Source organism: Penicillium coprophilum, assembly GCF_028826855.1.
Source record: "Penicillium coprophilum strain IBT 35676 chromosome Unknown utg000002l_segment0_segment1, whole genome shotgun sequence".
Classification (NCBI taxonomy): domain Eukaryota; kingdom Fungi; phylum Ascomycota; class Eurotiomycetes; order Eurotiales; family Aspergillaceae; genus Penicillium; species Penicillium coprophilum.
In genome coordinates, this window is record NW_026622722.1 from 4,649,012 (window position 1) to 4,664,811 (window position 15,800).

Here is a 15,800-nt window from a genome sequence, read left to right on the forward strand (position 1 = left end):
TGAGGGTATCCACGCATGCCCTAACCAATAGACCTTCGCAAAGCCCACAAATGGGCCCGAATCCTAGGCCCAAGGACCGATCCTCAGTGGGCTATGGGCCTTACCTTCGAAGCCCAATCCAACCCATGGGCCAGAGCCCATCGAAGCCCATCATGAGGGTCTTAGCGCTTACAAATCGGCGTATTGTAATTGTGGTAAGCTAGCCTTCCACTAGTCGTATAGAGATTGAATTTGTAATATAGATGAGAAGTACCTCTCAAAGTGTATCCTCCTAATTTAAACAAAGACTAACTGGTACAGGTCGAGATATCGCAGAAGTATTGATATCAAATTTAGGCGTGAGTACTAATTACCATTTTCCTGGTGAACCACTATAATTTATAAATTCTTTACATAGCACGTTCAAAAGCCATGAACTGGTAAGAATCAATTTCTGTATAAATAACACTATTCCTCCTAGTAGTGGATGCATATTCCAGATCTCTCGGAGATATACTCCAAGTGGACACTACATCCGTCGCGTAGACAAATATTCAGTATCTGATCCGTCTCTGCCCTCTTCTGTTCCTCAGAAGTGGCGATGTTCCGAACGATTCCGAATCCTTCCAGCGTGTCTTCTTTTCCTTGGATCTCTTCCCGAACTGCTTGTATCTTGGACGGCTCGAGGTGGAAGGCTAATGGTCTTTTTGCCATGTGGAACTTGTAATGTAGATCAAAGTAATCAATCCGAAAGACTCGTGCCCGACGTACTTGAACGAGTACTGAAAAGGACTGCTGAAAAAGACTACTGAAAAGACTATTCTGTATTGGAAGGACTAGATACGAAGTAGTCTAAGGCCTGTATAGTTCATAGTGTGAAGTTATTGTATTATATCTTCTTTGGCTTATTAAGCCTGAACTTCTGAGATACCCCGTTTCATCGAGCAAGAGGTGTAGGATTACAAGTCTGTGAATGAATGAGATATTGAAGATTAGTATACAATTTGAAATGCTATATATGCTTCCAAATGAGAGTTGTATCTAGCTGGCACACATATACTTAGTCGCCTGTAATTTCCATTTGACCGGAGACGATATGGGCGACGCCGCATCTGATCAGACCAGATTGTGTTCTTGAATGTACTCTTCGAGGTTGCTTTTCTGATCATGGAGTTGCAATTGGACTGGTAACATTTTTGTGATATTAGGGCATTGTTTCCTAGTTTGAGCGTCACATGGTAGCAACGTGACCGGCCCGGTCCTTTCATGATAGCCATGGCTTATATCTATCGACCCAATTATATGATGTCGCCATTAAGGATTCAATGCTGTGTCAAAATGGCCTATTATCTATGCCTCGGGAGCAACACGATCTGGTTATATTTCCGTAAATGCCCAATGAGTATTTGTTTTTGAAGGTGTGTCAAGGGAAATGTTTCATAAAATGGTGAAGTGATCTGAGGGCCCGAAAGGGCAATGTTGGAGCGCTGGAAGACAACAGAAAATATTACAAGATGATGTTCATCATTGGTCTTTGAGACTATTGGTTTCGCTATGTGACAAAGCATGACATCGTCATGTGGATGCTCACAAATACATGGAAATTGGCCTTGCGGCGTTTATTTGCGCTTAGGCTTGGGTCGGATGAAAGGGTCTGAGTCCTTCTTTTTCCGCATCATCGGGGGTCGGGGCTTGGGAGGACCTTGGTTAGCAGCCTATATTGATAATATATTAGTGTGAGTGATCAATAAAGAAGATCAGCCAAGAACATGGCGCTTACATCTGCTCCTGGTCTCGTTGGCAAAGCCCTCGTTGGGTCATTTTCGGTCGGATACGCCTGGCCATCGCGAGAAGGCTTGATGAGACCCTAAGAAATTGTTAGTACGCATGAAAGCTGATTTTTGATTCGGTGAAACTCACTCCTGGTGGGCCGTTGTTTGGCGGGCCTTTGTGACTATTGCCAGCATTGGCCCCTGGGTTGTCGCGAGGGGGACCAGAGAGACCCGGATGACCACCGACTCTCGAGGCATTCGGACCACGAGCAGCATTAGGACCAGATAGACCCGGGTGACCACTACCCAATGGGCCTCTTGGAGCATTGATTGGAGGGTTCGGCTGTCCAGTACGAGGACGTTGCGTTTGTGGTCCACCAGAGGCGGATTCTTCACGCTTTCTCTTTGCGGGATTATCAGCATGTTTTATTGGCGGGGTTGAAGTAGTGGCTTGGACAGTAGGGACTTTAGGGTTGTGTCCTCCCAGTTGACGTTCTCGCTGACGCTCAGCGTTCGCATCTTGACGTTGCTTAAGGTTAAATTCCTCTCTCTGGATACGAGATTTCTCGAATTTCGTGAGAACTTTCGTGGATTTGCAGTCCTGGGACACATGCCCACATCCGCCGCATTCACCACATCGTGCAGCACGGCAGGAGATCCTGCTGTGACCCGGCCGACCGCAGCGGAAACAGGTTCCTCGAGCATTGTCCTTTGCCTCGTCATTGTCGCAGTTGTGAGTGAAATGGTCGGCGCTTCCACAGATCCCACACATTTTCGTTGTGTCTAGACCCTTGCCTCCCCCAGAAGGCCCATCAGGTCGTGGAATTGGAGGTGTACCACGCCCAGAGGCAGACACCGAGACGGAGCGCGAGTCAAGGCCAATAGAGGCCGACGAAGGTCGAGAGATTGGTGGCACAGGGGGTTCATATTCGGGAGAGGAGCTTCGCTTTTCTTCGGCATCAAGGTCGACCATCTCGATCTCTTTGTAACCGGTGAACTGCGGCTTCTCCAGCATTTTCACAATATCACCCTCCGTGTAGACATTTCGTTCCCGCGCGTTCTTGATGAGTCTATTCCAGAATTGACCCTGCTCTAGAGATTGCGAATTACCTAGAACCCAAAGCGATGACTTGGCACGGGTGAGACCAACGTTCATACGGCGGATATCAGCCAAGAAACCAATACCTTTGTTGGATGCTCGCACACAGGAGAAGATAATGACTTCGCTTTCTCTACCTTGGAAAGCATCGGTTGTATTGAAATCAACCTTCTTCAGAATGTCTTCGCCATATCTTTGAGTAAACTGGTTCTTGAGCTCTCTTAGCTGGCCCTTGTAAGGTGTGATGATGCCAATCTTGCCCGCAAAGTCATATTCCTTGACATCTGTGATCAAACGATGATACAGTTGCATGGCCACTTGTAACTCCGCATAATTGATCAAGGAATGGCCCCTGGCCGCAGATGAGTGCATGCCCTGAACATCGAAGAATCGGTAAGGACTGAGAAGTTCGCTGTGATGCCAGGGACGCTGGCGCAGCTTAGCCATGTCCGGTCCATCCTGCAATTTACCATCGTAGAAAGTGACACTGGGGAAATTACTGATGGCTGGGTGCATACGGTACTGAATATCCAGCAAGTGCACGTCCTGAGGATGATTCTTCTGCATGCGGACGAACAAACTCTGTTCGTACTGGAACTTGGAGGCCATTTTCGACAGAACAGTTGGAGGCAACTGTTTGGGATCACCGACAAGAACACACTTTGAGCAGCCGTACTTCAGTGGGATGAGAGCACTGAGTTCAATACACTGTGCTGCCTCATCGATGATAACAGTCTCAAACTCAACGTTCATACCCTGGAAAAGTTCGTGTCCCGAACCACTGAGAGTAGTGCAGATAACATGAGATTCGTTAATGATTTGTTCTTGGATCCGGCGTTTATGCATATCAGCGTTACGGGCCAGCGTATGGTTCTGATCACGGGCTTTATCGATGGCCGTGCTCAGTTGAGACCGCTTCTTTTTCATCAAGTCGAACTCGCGCTCCAGCTCTTCCGGAGGAGGCAACCCCTTTGCTCGTGCTTCGTCGAGTCTCCCACGAAGCTCTTTGAATGATGTATCAGTTGTTTTATGCTCTTCATAGAGCTTTTGCAGGTCGACACCATTTCCCTTGCTGGGATCCTGGTTCAGGCGGGTATTGACCATCTCATCGAGGGTAACATCCAACACCTTAGTATTGATTGCGTCGCTTCTTCCTAGACGAAGAACGGAGACCTTCTCTTGCCGACCGTGAGTTGTCCTCACACCTTCCTTCAATCGCATGACTAACTCGTCGACAGCGGCGTTACTGGGTGCACACAGGAGAAGTTTCTTTGAAACGGCATTTCTCGTCGAGGCACCATTAACTTTGATCACTTGTTTCCCAAGCACGTCACTCAGGAGACTTCCGACAAGTGCAATGATGGTCTTTGTCTTTCCGGAACCAGGAGGACCCTGGATAAGAGTAAACGCATCGTTGTCAACAGCCGACTTGATGGCTTTGGCCTGAGCACGATTGATGGAGTAATTATCCATGATGGGCTGGAGCCTTGCATCCGAATAAGTGAGAAGAGGCGAAGGCTTAGCCAAGACAATCTCTTCACACAGATCATAGTACTGCAATGCCATCAGGGCACCATATTCACGCTCCACCGGGGTGAGAGAGGTGATCTTGGCACCCCATGCCTCAGTTCCTGGCCCAAAGGAAGACAGGAACTTGCTGCTCCCAGGATTGACCCGATATGTGACCTCCATCTTTTTGTTCTTCCGATTGACACCACAGACACGCGCAAGAACATGGGGAGCAGTAGGGTCGGTTGTGAGGTTGGGCGAGTTGGAGAATAAGACCAAATCACCTTCACCCATGTTGAAATCCTTGGGAAGAACACCGAGCGGCTGGGTGCTGAATTCGATCCACGAGTCGACAGCCAATCGGGTCATGACTTTAACCTCGAATGGACGGAAAGATCCTTCGTCCTTTGCCTGCTGGAAACCTTGCCACGCCTCAAGAATCAACAAAGGTTCGAATGTACTCTGATAGTCGTCGGGAGTGCGGAACGTGTTTGAGACCAGGGAATAATCAGTGCGGTCCGACGTGGGGGGAAGGTCGCCGGTTGCGAAAAAGTCCCAGGAGAGGATTGAGTGGTGAAGAGAACCGAGATCTGGAGCCAGACGGGCACGCATATCCCTGACAGATCGATGGCGCTTGATTTTTTTGACGGGTTGCTGTTGAAGGGATTGTTTCTTGCTTAGCTCGTAGGCCGCAACGGCCTCGGGTTTCTTCGGTTTGGCACCGAAGAGTTCCTTGTCTAACTCATCTTCACTCTCAGAATTAGACTCGTCACCAGAGGAGACCATCATGCTATCTGCAGGGGTTGTATGATCTTTACCCTTGATACCAATACCTTTCAGGCCGGAGCCTTGTTCAGCTGTTTGTTCCCCAACGCCATAAGCAGGCATGTTCTTCTTGAGTCTGGCGAGCTCAATCTGATCACGCTTCTTCTTGGCCTCCCTCTCCCGTTCACGCTTCTCACGGAAAGATAGGACGTTGGCAACACCATCAGATCGTGCGGGTTGAGCTTTCTTGGAAACCATGCCCTGGGAAAACATGTCCGGACGACTCTTGATAGCTGTAGAAGAACGCATTTTAGCCTTCTCAGCTTCCCGTTTAGCTTGGGTTGCGAGACGAGCCTTGTTGAATTCAACAGAAGAAGACAATTCAAGAAGGGTTTGGTCGGTCAAATTATCATCATCAAAGTCGTCGTCGCTGATACGTGAGGAGGGGCTCGATATACCAGAGGGTTTGGCGAAAGCGGTGATAGACGATTGTTTCTTGAGAGAAGCAGTTGAGGCAGTGACGACAGGTTTCTTGTAATAGGCCTCCAATGAACGGACTAATTCTGCCTTCTCACGTTGATTGAGTATTGTTTTGATTGTGCCATTGACAGCAACCCCCTCAATAAAGCTCAATGCATCGGGCTTCACAGTGGTCACATTCATCCCACCCAATCGGCGCAGAAGCTTTGCCACCAACCCTACGAGTGTAGTTGCCAGGAACTCATCCTTCAACCTCAGCCATTTTACCATAGCACTCATTGTAGCAGTTGGTGACTTCAGAAAATTCTCTGATGCAGATGTCTGCCCCGGATCCGCATTTCCTACAGCACCCAAGAACACACCATACTGATCAAATAGAAGGTCTGCGAACTGAATCGTGTCACGGCAAAATTCGAGCATGACAGACTTATCATTACCCCGAAGATGCCATGCCTCGGTCTCATCAAAAATCGTAGTCAATGCTAGCCACAGATACTCCCAGAGCTTCTGCAGTGACATGACCTCTCGGCGATCAGCGAGATTACGAGTTCGCAACATACCCGTTTGACTATCACATAATATCTCTACGATATCTGTACCAGTGTAGAGCATTCTCGGAGCTGGCGCAAAAGTCTTCATGTGCGAGATCCGACGGAATGACCAGCTGAGGCCATATATCGTGGTAGTGAACGAAGTTTGAAGTAGATGAGAAATGGCATCTCGTCGAGCCGATTGACCACTCACGGCCTTGATCAGGTCAACCGCAGCCGTGTAGGTGTCGTAGTCAGCGGCAAACAAAGCCGAAATCACAGCACTGCTTGTATCCTGACTTCGGAACAACGTCTCAAGATGCTCGGGTGGAAAGTCTGCGAGGCGTCCAATGATTCGACATGAGAGGTTGGTGAGATGGCCATAAATCATGTTGAAGTGGGTCTTTTCCTTGTTCCCTTCTCCCTTCGTGGGGAACATCTCCAACCCCACTAGAGGCAAGATTCCTAGGAGGGCCGCACTGGACAGTGGTAGGTTATCCCGATGGAGATTCTTGATGACAGCATCCCAGATGGGCGCAGAGTAAGTAGATACTCCGTGCGCAAGGGTACCGTGCTTTAGAAGTGCCTCATAATCGGTCTTCAATGACTGGCACTCCAATGCCAAGGTGTTGCGTACAACTTCCATGCATTGCGCACGAATATCTTCCTGTCGACTTTTTTCAACATCGAAAGTCGGAGGGTTGATGATTACATTGATGGTATCACCAACCACCCCCATTGTCTCTGCCAACACGATCCTAGTGACTGTGCCACGTGAAGACTCATTGTCTGTGAAGCGGCGTAGTGTTTGAAGGAGGCTGCTCAAGCCGACATTAAAGCAGTGATAGCGTGACAAATTGGGATATTGGGTATCTTGTAGGCGGCCAAGTAATTGCAATGTCAAGAACCGACAGGCAGACGGCTGGTGGGCACTCTTCAGTGAGCCGAGGAAAGGGTTGATCCAGGAGAGCATGTCCTTCAATGCGGACTTCTCAAAAGGCTCACCCTCGGAGGTTTGGAGGAGGAAGGCATTGAATTGTGTGTTGTAAAAAGTTTGTTCCATGATTGCTTGGGGAGAAATGGCTTGCATAGCATCCCAGAAGTCAGCAGGAGCCTTCTCAAGAAATAGTTGGATGGTGTTGAGAAGGAACCGCAAACTCGGCGCAGGTATGGAAAGATGATCCACGGAAAGACGACAAGGGTCTATTTCCAACCCTCGAAGCTGATGTGTAATCTGCTCCTTGTCCAGCTTCCGGACAACAAGCTGCATGCCTCGCCACAACCTCTGGATAAATGCAAATTGCGGCGGCTGCTGTGCCGCAGCTTTCAGGCCCATCAGCAGGCCATCGCGTACCGCCCAATCGAATTCTTGAGTAGTAGGAGGTCGCGCGTATCGTGACCATGACTGAATAGCCCAGTAGCTTCGGGATTGGTTAGAATCAAAAAGAAAGCGAGAGACCGCAGGAATATAATCTGAAACTTTCAAGCTTCGCTTTGTTTGAATGAGCCTGAATGGCTCATCAAAATATTCCTGCAGGAGGCTTTCGTTGCGCAGCATGGCTTCACAGCTCAATGTCTCGAAAATTGACAGCAACGCGGCCCTATCCAAGACATCCAAGCCAATTTTCTCTAATGGGATTTGCTTCAACTGTGTTGTGGCCATTGTCAAGTTGCGGGTGATTCTCCGGATGTCCCACTCGTCGATTCTCTGAGCAAATGCCTCAATATCATCTTCATGATAATTCTCCTCCTTTAGCAGCTCCATGAGCCAGACCTTGCCGATGTAATAATGCTTGATGCATAGATCACATTTCTCCAGCGACTCGTCTAGTTTGCTCAAAATCCAGTTCTGATCTTCCTCTACGCCATCCTTGTGGTATGCCAGGATGCGCATGGACGAGAGGAAGCTCTCTCTTCGAGTCTTTGCTTCGGCCACAATATCCTTGATAGCCTTTCCCTCTTCATCCACTTGTTCTAAGTCGTCATAGCGTCTATGATCATCGTCGTCTTTCCGGGGGCAGAAAAGATGGGTAGCCTCCGGGAGGGCCTTAAGCTCTCTGTACAAAACACAATCTGATTAGTTTCAGCTCACTTGCCTCAAATAATTTTCTGATACCTACCTAATCGCAGCCAGAAACTCCATGGCGACTGTAGTCTCGAATTGTGGAAATGCTGTATTGAAATGACAGAGTGCGGTGCATTTCCTTCATCCCATACGCAGAGCAGCTAAAACATTGTTTCGCCGAGAGGTGGCACTGAATTCAAGGTGATTCCACGAGTTTTGACTCTGCCGGTGAGAGAATCGAATGATATGGCAGAGAGCTGAAGCGGAGGACAAAATAATGTTGATAGCGGCGAGGATTGTCCTCGCAACCGGATGCCGTATTTGACCAGAGTATGCTGATACTTTGAGGGTGGTAGGTTTGACGGGTCAACGATGAGATTTCTACCTTCTGCCTCAAAGTATTAGGCTCTAGAGGTAGCCAAAGCAAACGAGGAGAATAGACGGACAAAAATCCCCAGAGCAAACGCGGGATGCCGAAGTACCATTGGCAGATTACAAGGGCGGTGAGGCTACTCCGAACGCGTAGACGCGCGCTCTATTTTACCCAACTAGGAAACTATTAGGAAGCCGCAATATCGACACAATATAGCCTAAAACATAGGGTTGATTTTCTGAAGAAGCTACATTTGGAAAATTGAAAGCTATGCAGTGGGAATCTTAGATAGTCACATTAAGTAATTTCCTCGCTGAGGGATTGAATAGAATACATGAATGCAACCCCCATATATCAGCTTGTCCTTTTTGCTAAAAACAAACGAGACACATGAACAAGAAACAAAAGCACAAAGATCGTCCAACGAGATAGAACATCCAGATAGGAAACAGACAACAGCAAACCTTCAAACGCGGGTGTCATGCATTTTGCAGGGACAGAAACGCTTTTGTACAAGGGAAACATGGGCTGGGCCAGATAGGCTTAGTGTAGGACATGCATAAGAACATTAAAAGGAAAACATCGGAGTCAGTGAGGAACAAAGCAAGGATAAGAGTGAAGGGGGTAAAAACGAAGATTGCGCTAAGCATCCGATCGAGTAAAGGAGTAAACCAGAACGCCTGCTTTCTATAAGGGAATATAAAAGGCTCTCAAAAATAAAAACACCACAGCATATTGCTCGTCAAAATAGGAATGGCGACGGGAAATCGCAAGGAACAAACCAGCAGGTCTGATGGGGTCAAGTCATCAGTGACGGGTCATCAGGCTCAATGCAACACAAGATGCGCTCCTCTATATCAATTATGTACAGGAGGATCGTCAGGAGTCCGGAAGGGGTCTTCATGTTGATGGGGGTGGGTTTGCGATGATTCCACTCGGGAGAGCATGGCAGCCGAGGTAAAGTCGTTGCTTTGCTCGAAGCTTGGTCGACTCCGATCGAATGAATGCCGTGTCCGGTCGTGAGATCGACGAACATAATCCACGGACTGTGGTCGCGGATACTGGTCAAGACTGGCGGTGTAGTTGGTGCCATTACTGCCATTTTGACTGCGGGGGTTGTGGGTGTTTGCAGTTGGAGCCATGGATGGAGCATAGAAGGGCCGCTCCTCATCAATAACGGTAGTGTCCTGCTTCATATCGGGCTGCACTGGCTTCACCATTTCTGAGGAGGTAGCTGATTCATCACTGGGAGACGCGGCCTTCGAACTGCCCGCTTTGGGAGGCAGCGGTGGGTCTTCTATGGCATCCAGATGCTTGAATTTGCCCTGAGTCACTTGCTCGCGAATGATATCGACATCAAGCGGGAAGAACACCTTCTGAATGGCGTTGTAGGTGAAACGCGGAAGCAAGCAAATCACGACAGTCATCAGAAGGACGACCCAGTAACTCAATGATCCATAAACCTCGGAAGCGGAATGGTAGAATTGACCAGAGGAAGTGAAAGACGTGTAAATGCCAGTCCACAAGAAGATAAGAAGACTACTGATGGCGTTGATCAAAGAAGTGAACCAATCCCACCGGTAAGTATTCATCATGATGTAGAGATTGCTAGCAATGACGGCACAGGACGCGACAAGAATTCCCATACGGGCTCGGTCATTGATATTCCGTCCGGTGTCGTTGACAAAGTTTGCTGGCGCGTATAGAAGGTAAGGCATGAAGAAACAGATAATCGACTGGTACATGCCGTCGCCCATGTACAACCTGTTCAAGTTAGTAAATTTGAGATACAAAAATAGGGAAAGGATCGAAATACCAGAACTTAAGTTGCGACCATTCCTTGCGCTCAATACCTCTCATATACAATTGAGGCACGGCAAGTGACACCTTATCGTCCACGTCCTGATCGAAGATACCCATGAAAATCACAGGCAATGAGGTAAAGGCCAGATTGACCAACACAATGTAGGTATAGTCAAAGAGATAGGAGCAATCGAAGTCGTTGTAGATACAGTACCAGAACAGGGCGAACGTCCACACAAGATTCTGGGAGAAGTTAGTGATAATGCAAAACAACATTCAGTACCAACGCCACATACCTTATAAAAGAAGTTGGCCGTGCATTCTCCGAGGCGACGGTAAGACCATCTCCCATGCACCAAAAGAAGGCGCTGGAGGTACCGGAATTGGCCAATGGCATAATCAGAAGACATGACGGCTTGTCTTCCTTCCTCACCAGCAATACCAACACCGACATCGGCCTCTTGAATCATAGCCACATCGTTGGCACCATCACCAACGGAAAGGGCCATAATATTCAATCCGTTCTTGACCATGCTTACGACGGCGGCTTTTTGTGCGGGACTGACACGGCAGCAAAGAACGGCCTTGCACTGCTTGCACAGCAAAAGGAATTTTTGCTTCAAGTCATCGGACAGCATCAGCTTGAGTGTCTCACCATCAACGACCACGGCGTGCGTAGGCTCAGGTGGCGTGTGATCAATGCGGGCAGCAACAAGTTCCTCGTCAGAACCAGTCAACCCGAAAGTTTGCAAATGCTTGTCAAGTTCGTCCTCGGCCTGCTGGAATTCAGTCTCGGGAATATTCAGCACAATCAGCTCCATGTTGTTGTTGAGGAGGTTGCAAGAGAAGCCAATGTTGATGGCAGTCTCAACTTTGTCACCGGTAAGGACCCAGAGTTTGATACCAGCGTCCGCAAGAAGCTGAATTGTGTCGGGCACGCCATCCTGAAGTCTGTCCTCGATGGCAGTTCCGCCAATAAGCATAAGCTCCTGTTCAATCTCGCTTGAAACCTTTTCCAGTTTCTCCTCGCGGTCTGTGATCGCAGCGGCAGCGATATCATGTTCCCTAACCCATGTTTGGTATTCGTCCTCACTAAGCAATCGGTCGGCAACACACAATGTCCGAAGTCCCTCCCTGGCGAACTCCTCCAGGTGTTCTGCGGTCTGTCGGCGAAGTTCCTGTTGCTTGCCACGGGCTAGGCGGGAGTAAATGATGCTGTCCGCACCCTTGCAGAATAGGCGGATACTACCATCGGGCATTCGGATGATTGCACTCATTCGTTTTCTTGATGAGTTGAATTCAAGGGTATTCAAAACTCTGTATGTGCGTTCCTCGCCCATGACATTCACGAGAAGGTCGTCACCCGCTCGGCCTAGAACAGTGAATCCACAGTCTCGAGCAGTGCTGACCAACGCTGCCTCGTCGGGAGACTGGGCTTTGAACTCGATTTGAGGGGGGTCGCCAGGAGTGTGCTCGGTAATGACAGTGTGACACAGGGCAAGAGCCAGCATGAAGTCTTCTGTACAGTGCTTCTGTCGCTCTCCGGATTTTCCTGCCATATCGGCCACAAAGTTCGGGGCAACAAACGTCAGCTGGTCGTCGTGCAAGTAAGGGTTGTCATGAATGTCACGCAAGAGACGAAGCATTTGCTGAGCGTCAGCAGCAATTTGTTGCCGAGCCACTGCAGCCTCCGCATCGGCGTCGGCTCCCTCGCGACGCCGCATGCCAATCTGTGCTTCTGTGTAAGCCTCTCCATATGCCTGACCGTTCACCGTACATTTCTTGAACTCCATAACGTTTTGGGTCAAGGTGCCAGTTTTGTCAGAAAAGATATACTCGACTTGACCGACGTCATCCGAGATATTCCAAGACTTGGGCACACAATATAGGCCCAATTTCTCGTAGTACATGTAGAGATCGCTGTGGATGAAAACCGCTTGGATGGTCCGGACGATCTCAAGAGAAATGTAAAGCGAAATTGGAACCAAATTCTGAAACAGAATGAGAGCAGTCCAGAAGGTGACAATACCAGTGACAGGCGGTGTACCTCCATAGGACCCAAAATCGAAGTAATCCAGAGATTTATTTGGCGCGGCCCATGCGACTCCGTTCACAATACCAGCGACAAGGCACATGAGGAATAGGATTATAAAGTTGTAAATGACGTTCCAGTTGAGATCCTTGGCCATACGAGGTCGCTTGGCAGGAGTCGCACCAGAATTGAGCATGATCTTGCTCTCTCCGCCGGTGAAAAGGACAACACCAAGGACCCATTCGGTACTCTTCAAATTGCAACCACGGAGCAAGATGTTGTTGATAGAGATTGGCTCAACCATCTCCTTCCGCGGAGCTTCAGGAAAGCGCGGGTCGCGCTGGTCCCAGCGCACGGCACCATTGTAAGAGTAGAGATTGGCATGCGGAGCCTCACTTTCGATCACAAATTCGGCCTTTTCGCAATCTCTGGCATGTCGAATGTCACGTCCACAGTGCAGAGCTTGGCGAACTTTCAAGTTGGTCTCTCCATCCAAGCCTTTGGTTTCGACATAACAGGCGCCATCCGGGTCAGAAGTGGACAGAATCACGACATCGGCTGGAATCGGATCTTCGTTGTACAAGCGGACGAAGTCGCCAACTTGCAGACTTTTCCATTGCTCTCGCTTGAACCTAGCCTTGCCGGGTGTCTGCTTGGACATGTCTAAAACGGTTCCATGTATCTTTTCCGGCATAGGCTCCACGACGCTCTGCCGAGCCGCACTGTTCGGAGACAAAAACTTGTTTTCACGAGTGCTCATCATTGGCCAATCTTCGCGGGCCTCGGGCTGGGGCGATGGGACATCAGTCATGGGGATAGCGACATCTTCTGCGGCTATGGAGTTGCGTTGGGTATAAATCGATGCCCGGGGATCTGCTGTACTCATGAACGAGCTGCGTCTTTGGTCTTCGTCGTCATCTCCACCTTCCTTTTTCTTCTGAAACTGAGAAGCAATCCACTTATACGAGGCAATCGAGCCCCGGGTGCAAGCTTTCTTCACACGACGCCATAAATCAATATTCTCTTCGGTTGAATTGACATTGTTCCATTCGATCAGTCTGTAAACCGGAGAATTGTTGACTTGATTGTCAGAGACTGTACGTCCCCAATCCTCAATGGCGTCTTTGATAGCGGTCACGACGATAATAACGATGAGAGGAACGGCGTTTAGACCGGGGTTGTTGGCACCGAAAATGGGAAAGCACTAGAATGTTATCAGCCAAAGTTGATTGGGGGTGGAGTCAAAGAAATAAATCTGCATACGTTGAGAATAATGACGAACAAGAAGTAGATGTTCGCAATGTTGTGAAACTGGAGCCAGATGTTGTAAGGCACAAAGGTGAGCGGTGTATACTTGGCAGTGCGAATTTTGTTTCTGGGATACGTGATTCGCAAATGACCGTCCTCGTCTCGTTCAGATTCTGGGATGGGAATGCTGAAGTAGATTCTCCGATTCGGTCCTTCTTGCGGGGTCTCGGGTCCGCTATTGGCCGAGGCGCTTGTATTATTCGATTTTCGCTTTTCGTCTCTCATATCTGACCGTTTATGGAAGCGATCAATAATGGAAACACGTTTCTTGATGCCTCCAGCTCCGGGGGCTCGTGTAGTAGCCCATCTTTGTCGTTTCGTGGGCTTAGAGACGTTGCTGCTAACCTCACGGATATCGCTACTTTGCTCGTTGTTGTCACCCCCATTGTCTCCAGGGAAGTGCACGGAATCCATCTGAGCTGTTGGTGCGCCTCACAAGGACATAAAATTTGACAGAAACCTTGATTATTGGTAGCTGGCAAGCATCCGGTGTGCAAGGCCGGAATCCGACAGCGCCGGGCGCAGGGAAGGATCGCCGGTCTGGGTGTGTTCACAGGGTTCGAAGGCGAAGAAAACGCAATGTCATGGGCGATGTAGGTCTCAAGCAAATAAAAGAATTCTATAGGCGCGTGTTGAATATGTTGTTATCGACGAGCTTCGAGAAATCGTCCAAAACCAATTCAAAACAAGGTTTCCGCGGCCGATCGTGATGAGATATTATTGCAATGCGAAAGCCAAGGCGTTATAGGGCGCACCCACAGGGGGCCATTCAAATACTTAAGTGAGATAAAATTAAAGAAATGAAGCACCCGTGTGGTTAGTTTTTGCTTCGAGGGGAGTGAAAGAGAGAGAGAGAGAGAGAGAGAGAGAGAGATGTAGGCCACCCTGAGCTCGTATCTCAGTACGGGAGAGTATGTAATCTTGTTACCAGCCGTGCTTACCGATGGGGCCCGGCCAAGATACCTCTGCTTTGTCATTCAAAGTGGACTTGGCAGGAGATTTTTACACGCGTCAACTTATTAGTTTGGTAAAATTTGGTATAAGATGCTTAGATTGTGTTTTACACTGCCTCTTTCTTTTGTCCTAGCTATTGTTAAGGCATATTTAGGCATATTTACCCATGTTTTACCTGCAGGCTCAATGTCACCTAGGGCTGATGGGCATAGGTAGCTCATGTATACAATCTCGGACTCAAGGGGACAATACGCGTAAAGTCCGGTAATATAATGTCCAGCCCCGTTCCGACCTCCCCCTTCTAAATTTCTAACTGTGGCAATCGGAGTACTCGGCACTTGAAGTCTGGGACATTCAGATATTGATATATGGTACTATCGTTCTCTTGACTTGAAGATTGGTTTCTAGAAAAATGGGCTCTGTTCTATTTCCTTTCACTAGTGGATACGGTGGCACTGCCACTCCGTAAGCATTATGATCGCTTACAATTAGCCTTAACGGGGGGGATTATGTACATTAGGTACTCCCCAGTTCTTCACTAAGTCAAGTCTGTACCCGTTGATCCGTATGAAAAGACCCTGGAGTGACGGTTATTGGCCCACAGCTGTTGTTTCTTCGGCCCCCACTATGGACTAATTTAACAGCTGGCCTTTTCCTATGCAGCCCAGTCTATGTTGTATAGATTGCATAGATAAACACATCAATGTTCTTACTAAACAGGAAATTCCTATGTGATTTCAGCATTCATCCATGGATATGATCAATATATGCGGTCATAAATAGGTATTAGAGTCAAACAAATGTTTTTCTATCGCCTCCCTTCATGATATCAGACCCAGCTTTCGGGGTCGGAGCATCAATCCTGAAACAACCGACACGGCACGAGCTTCATCCGGCCCACCCTGAGTCTTTCTTATTTCCTGGCTCATGTACTCCGTATATTGTATGTACTTCCGTCCACGGGTACACACAATGGGTATGGTATGCTATGGGTAGCATCTGCCAAACTTCCAATGTGGATTAAAAAGACTTTGGATCCGTTTTTATGCGTGTATTATTTTTTATGTTACAAATTTTCATCCCGACTCCTTGTTTCTTGGCAATTCGGCGATTATTCAGGAGACTCCTGAA

At 48.4% G+C, this 15,800-nt stretch overlaps 2 protein-coding genes across 2 annotated transcripts; both read right to left on the reverse strand.

The window, feature by feature from the left end:
* Positions 1-1,598: 1,598 nt before the first annotated feature.
* Positions 1,599-8,277, reverse strand: N7500_003810 (putative tRNA-splicing endonuclease; the record flags this gene model as incomplete). The annotated part of the gene is made up of 4 exons (XM_056674956.1): positions 1,599-1,694; positions 1,760-1,846; positions 1,900-8,191; positions 8,255-8,277. 4 exons carry the CDS (start codon positions 8,275-8,277, stop codon positions 1,599-1,601), a joined length of 6,498 nt encoding a protein of 2,165 aa, XP_056535481.1.
* A 1,152-nt stretch (positions 8,278-9,429) lies between these two features.
* On the reverse strand, positions 9,430-14,129 carry N7500_003811 (ATPase P-type K/Mg/Cd/Cu/Zn/Na/Ca/Na/H-transporter; the record flags this gene model as incomplete). The annotated part of the gene is made up of 4 exons (XM_056674957.1): positions 9,430-10,336; positions 10,389-10,618; positions 10,672-13,611; positions 13,671-14,129. The coding sequence occupies 4 exons, from the start codon at positions 14,127-14,129 to the stop codon at positions 9,430-9,432; spliced, it is 4,536 nt and encodes a 1,511-aa protein (XP_056535482.1).
* Between the last annotated feature and the right edge of the window lie 1,671 nt (positions 14,130-15,800).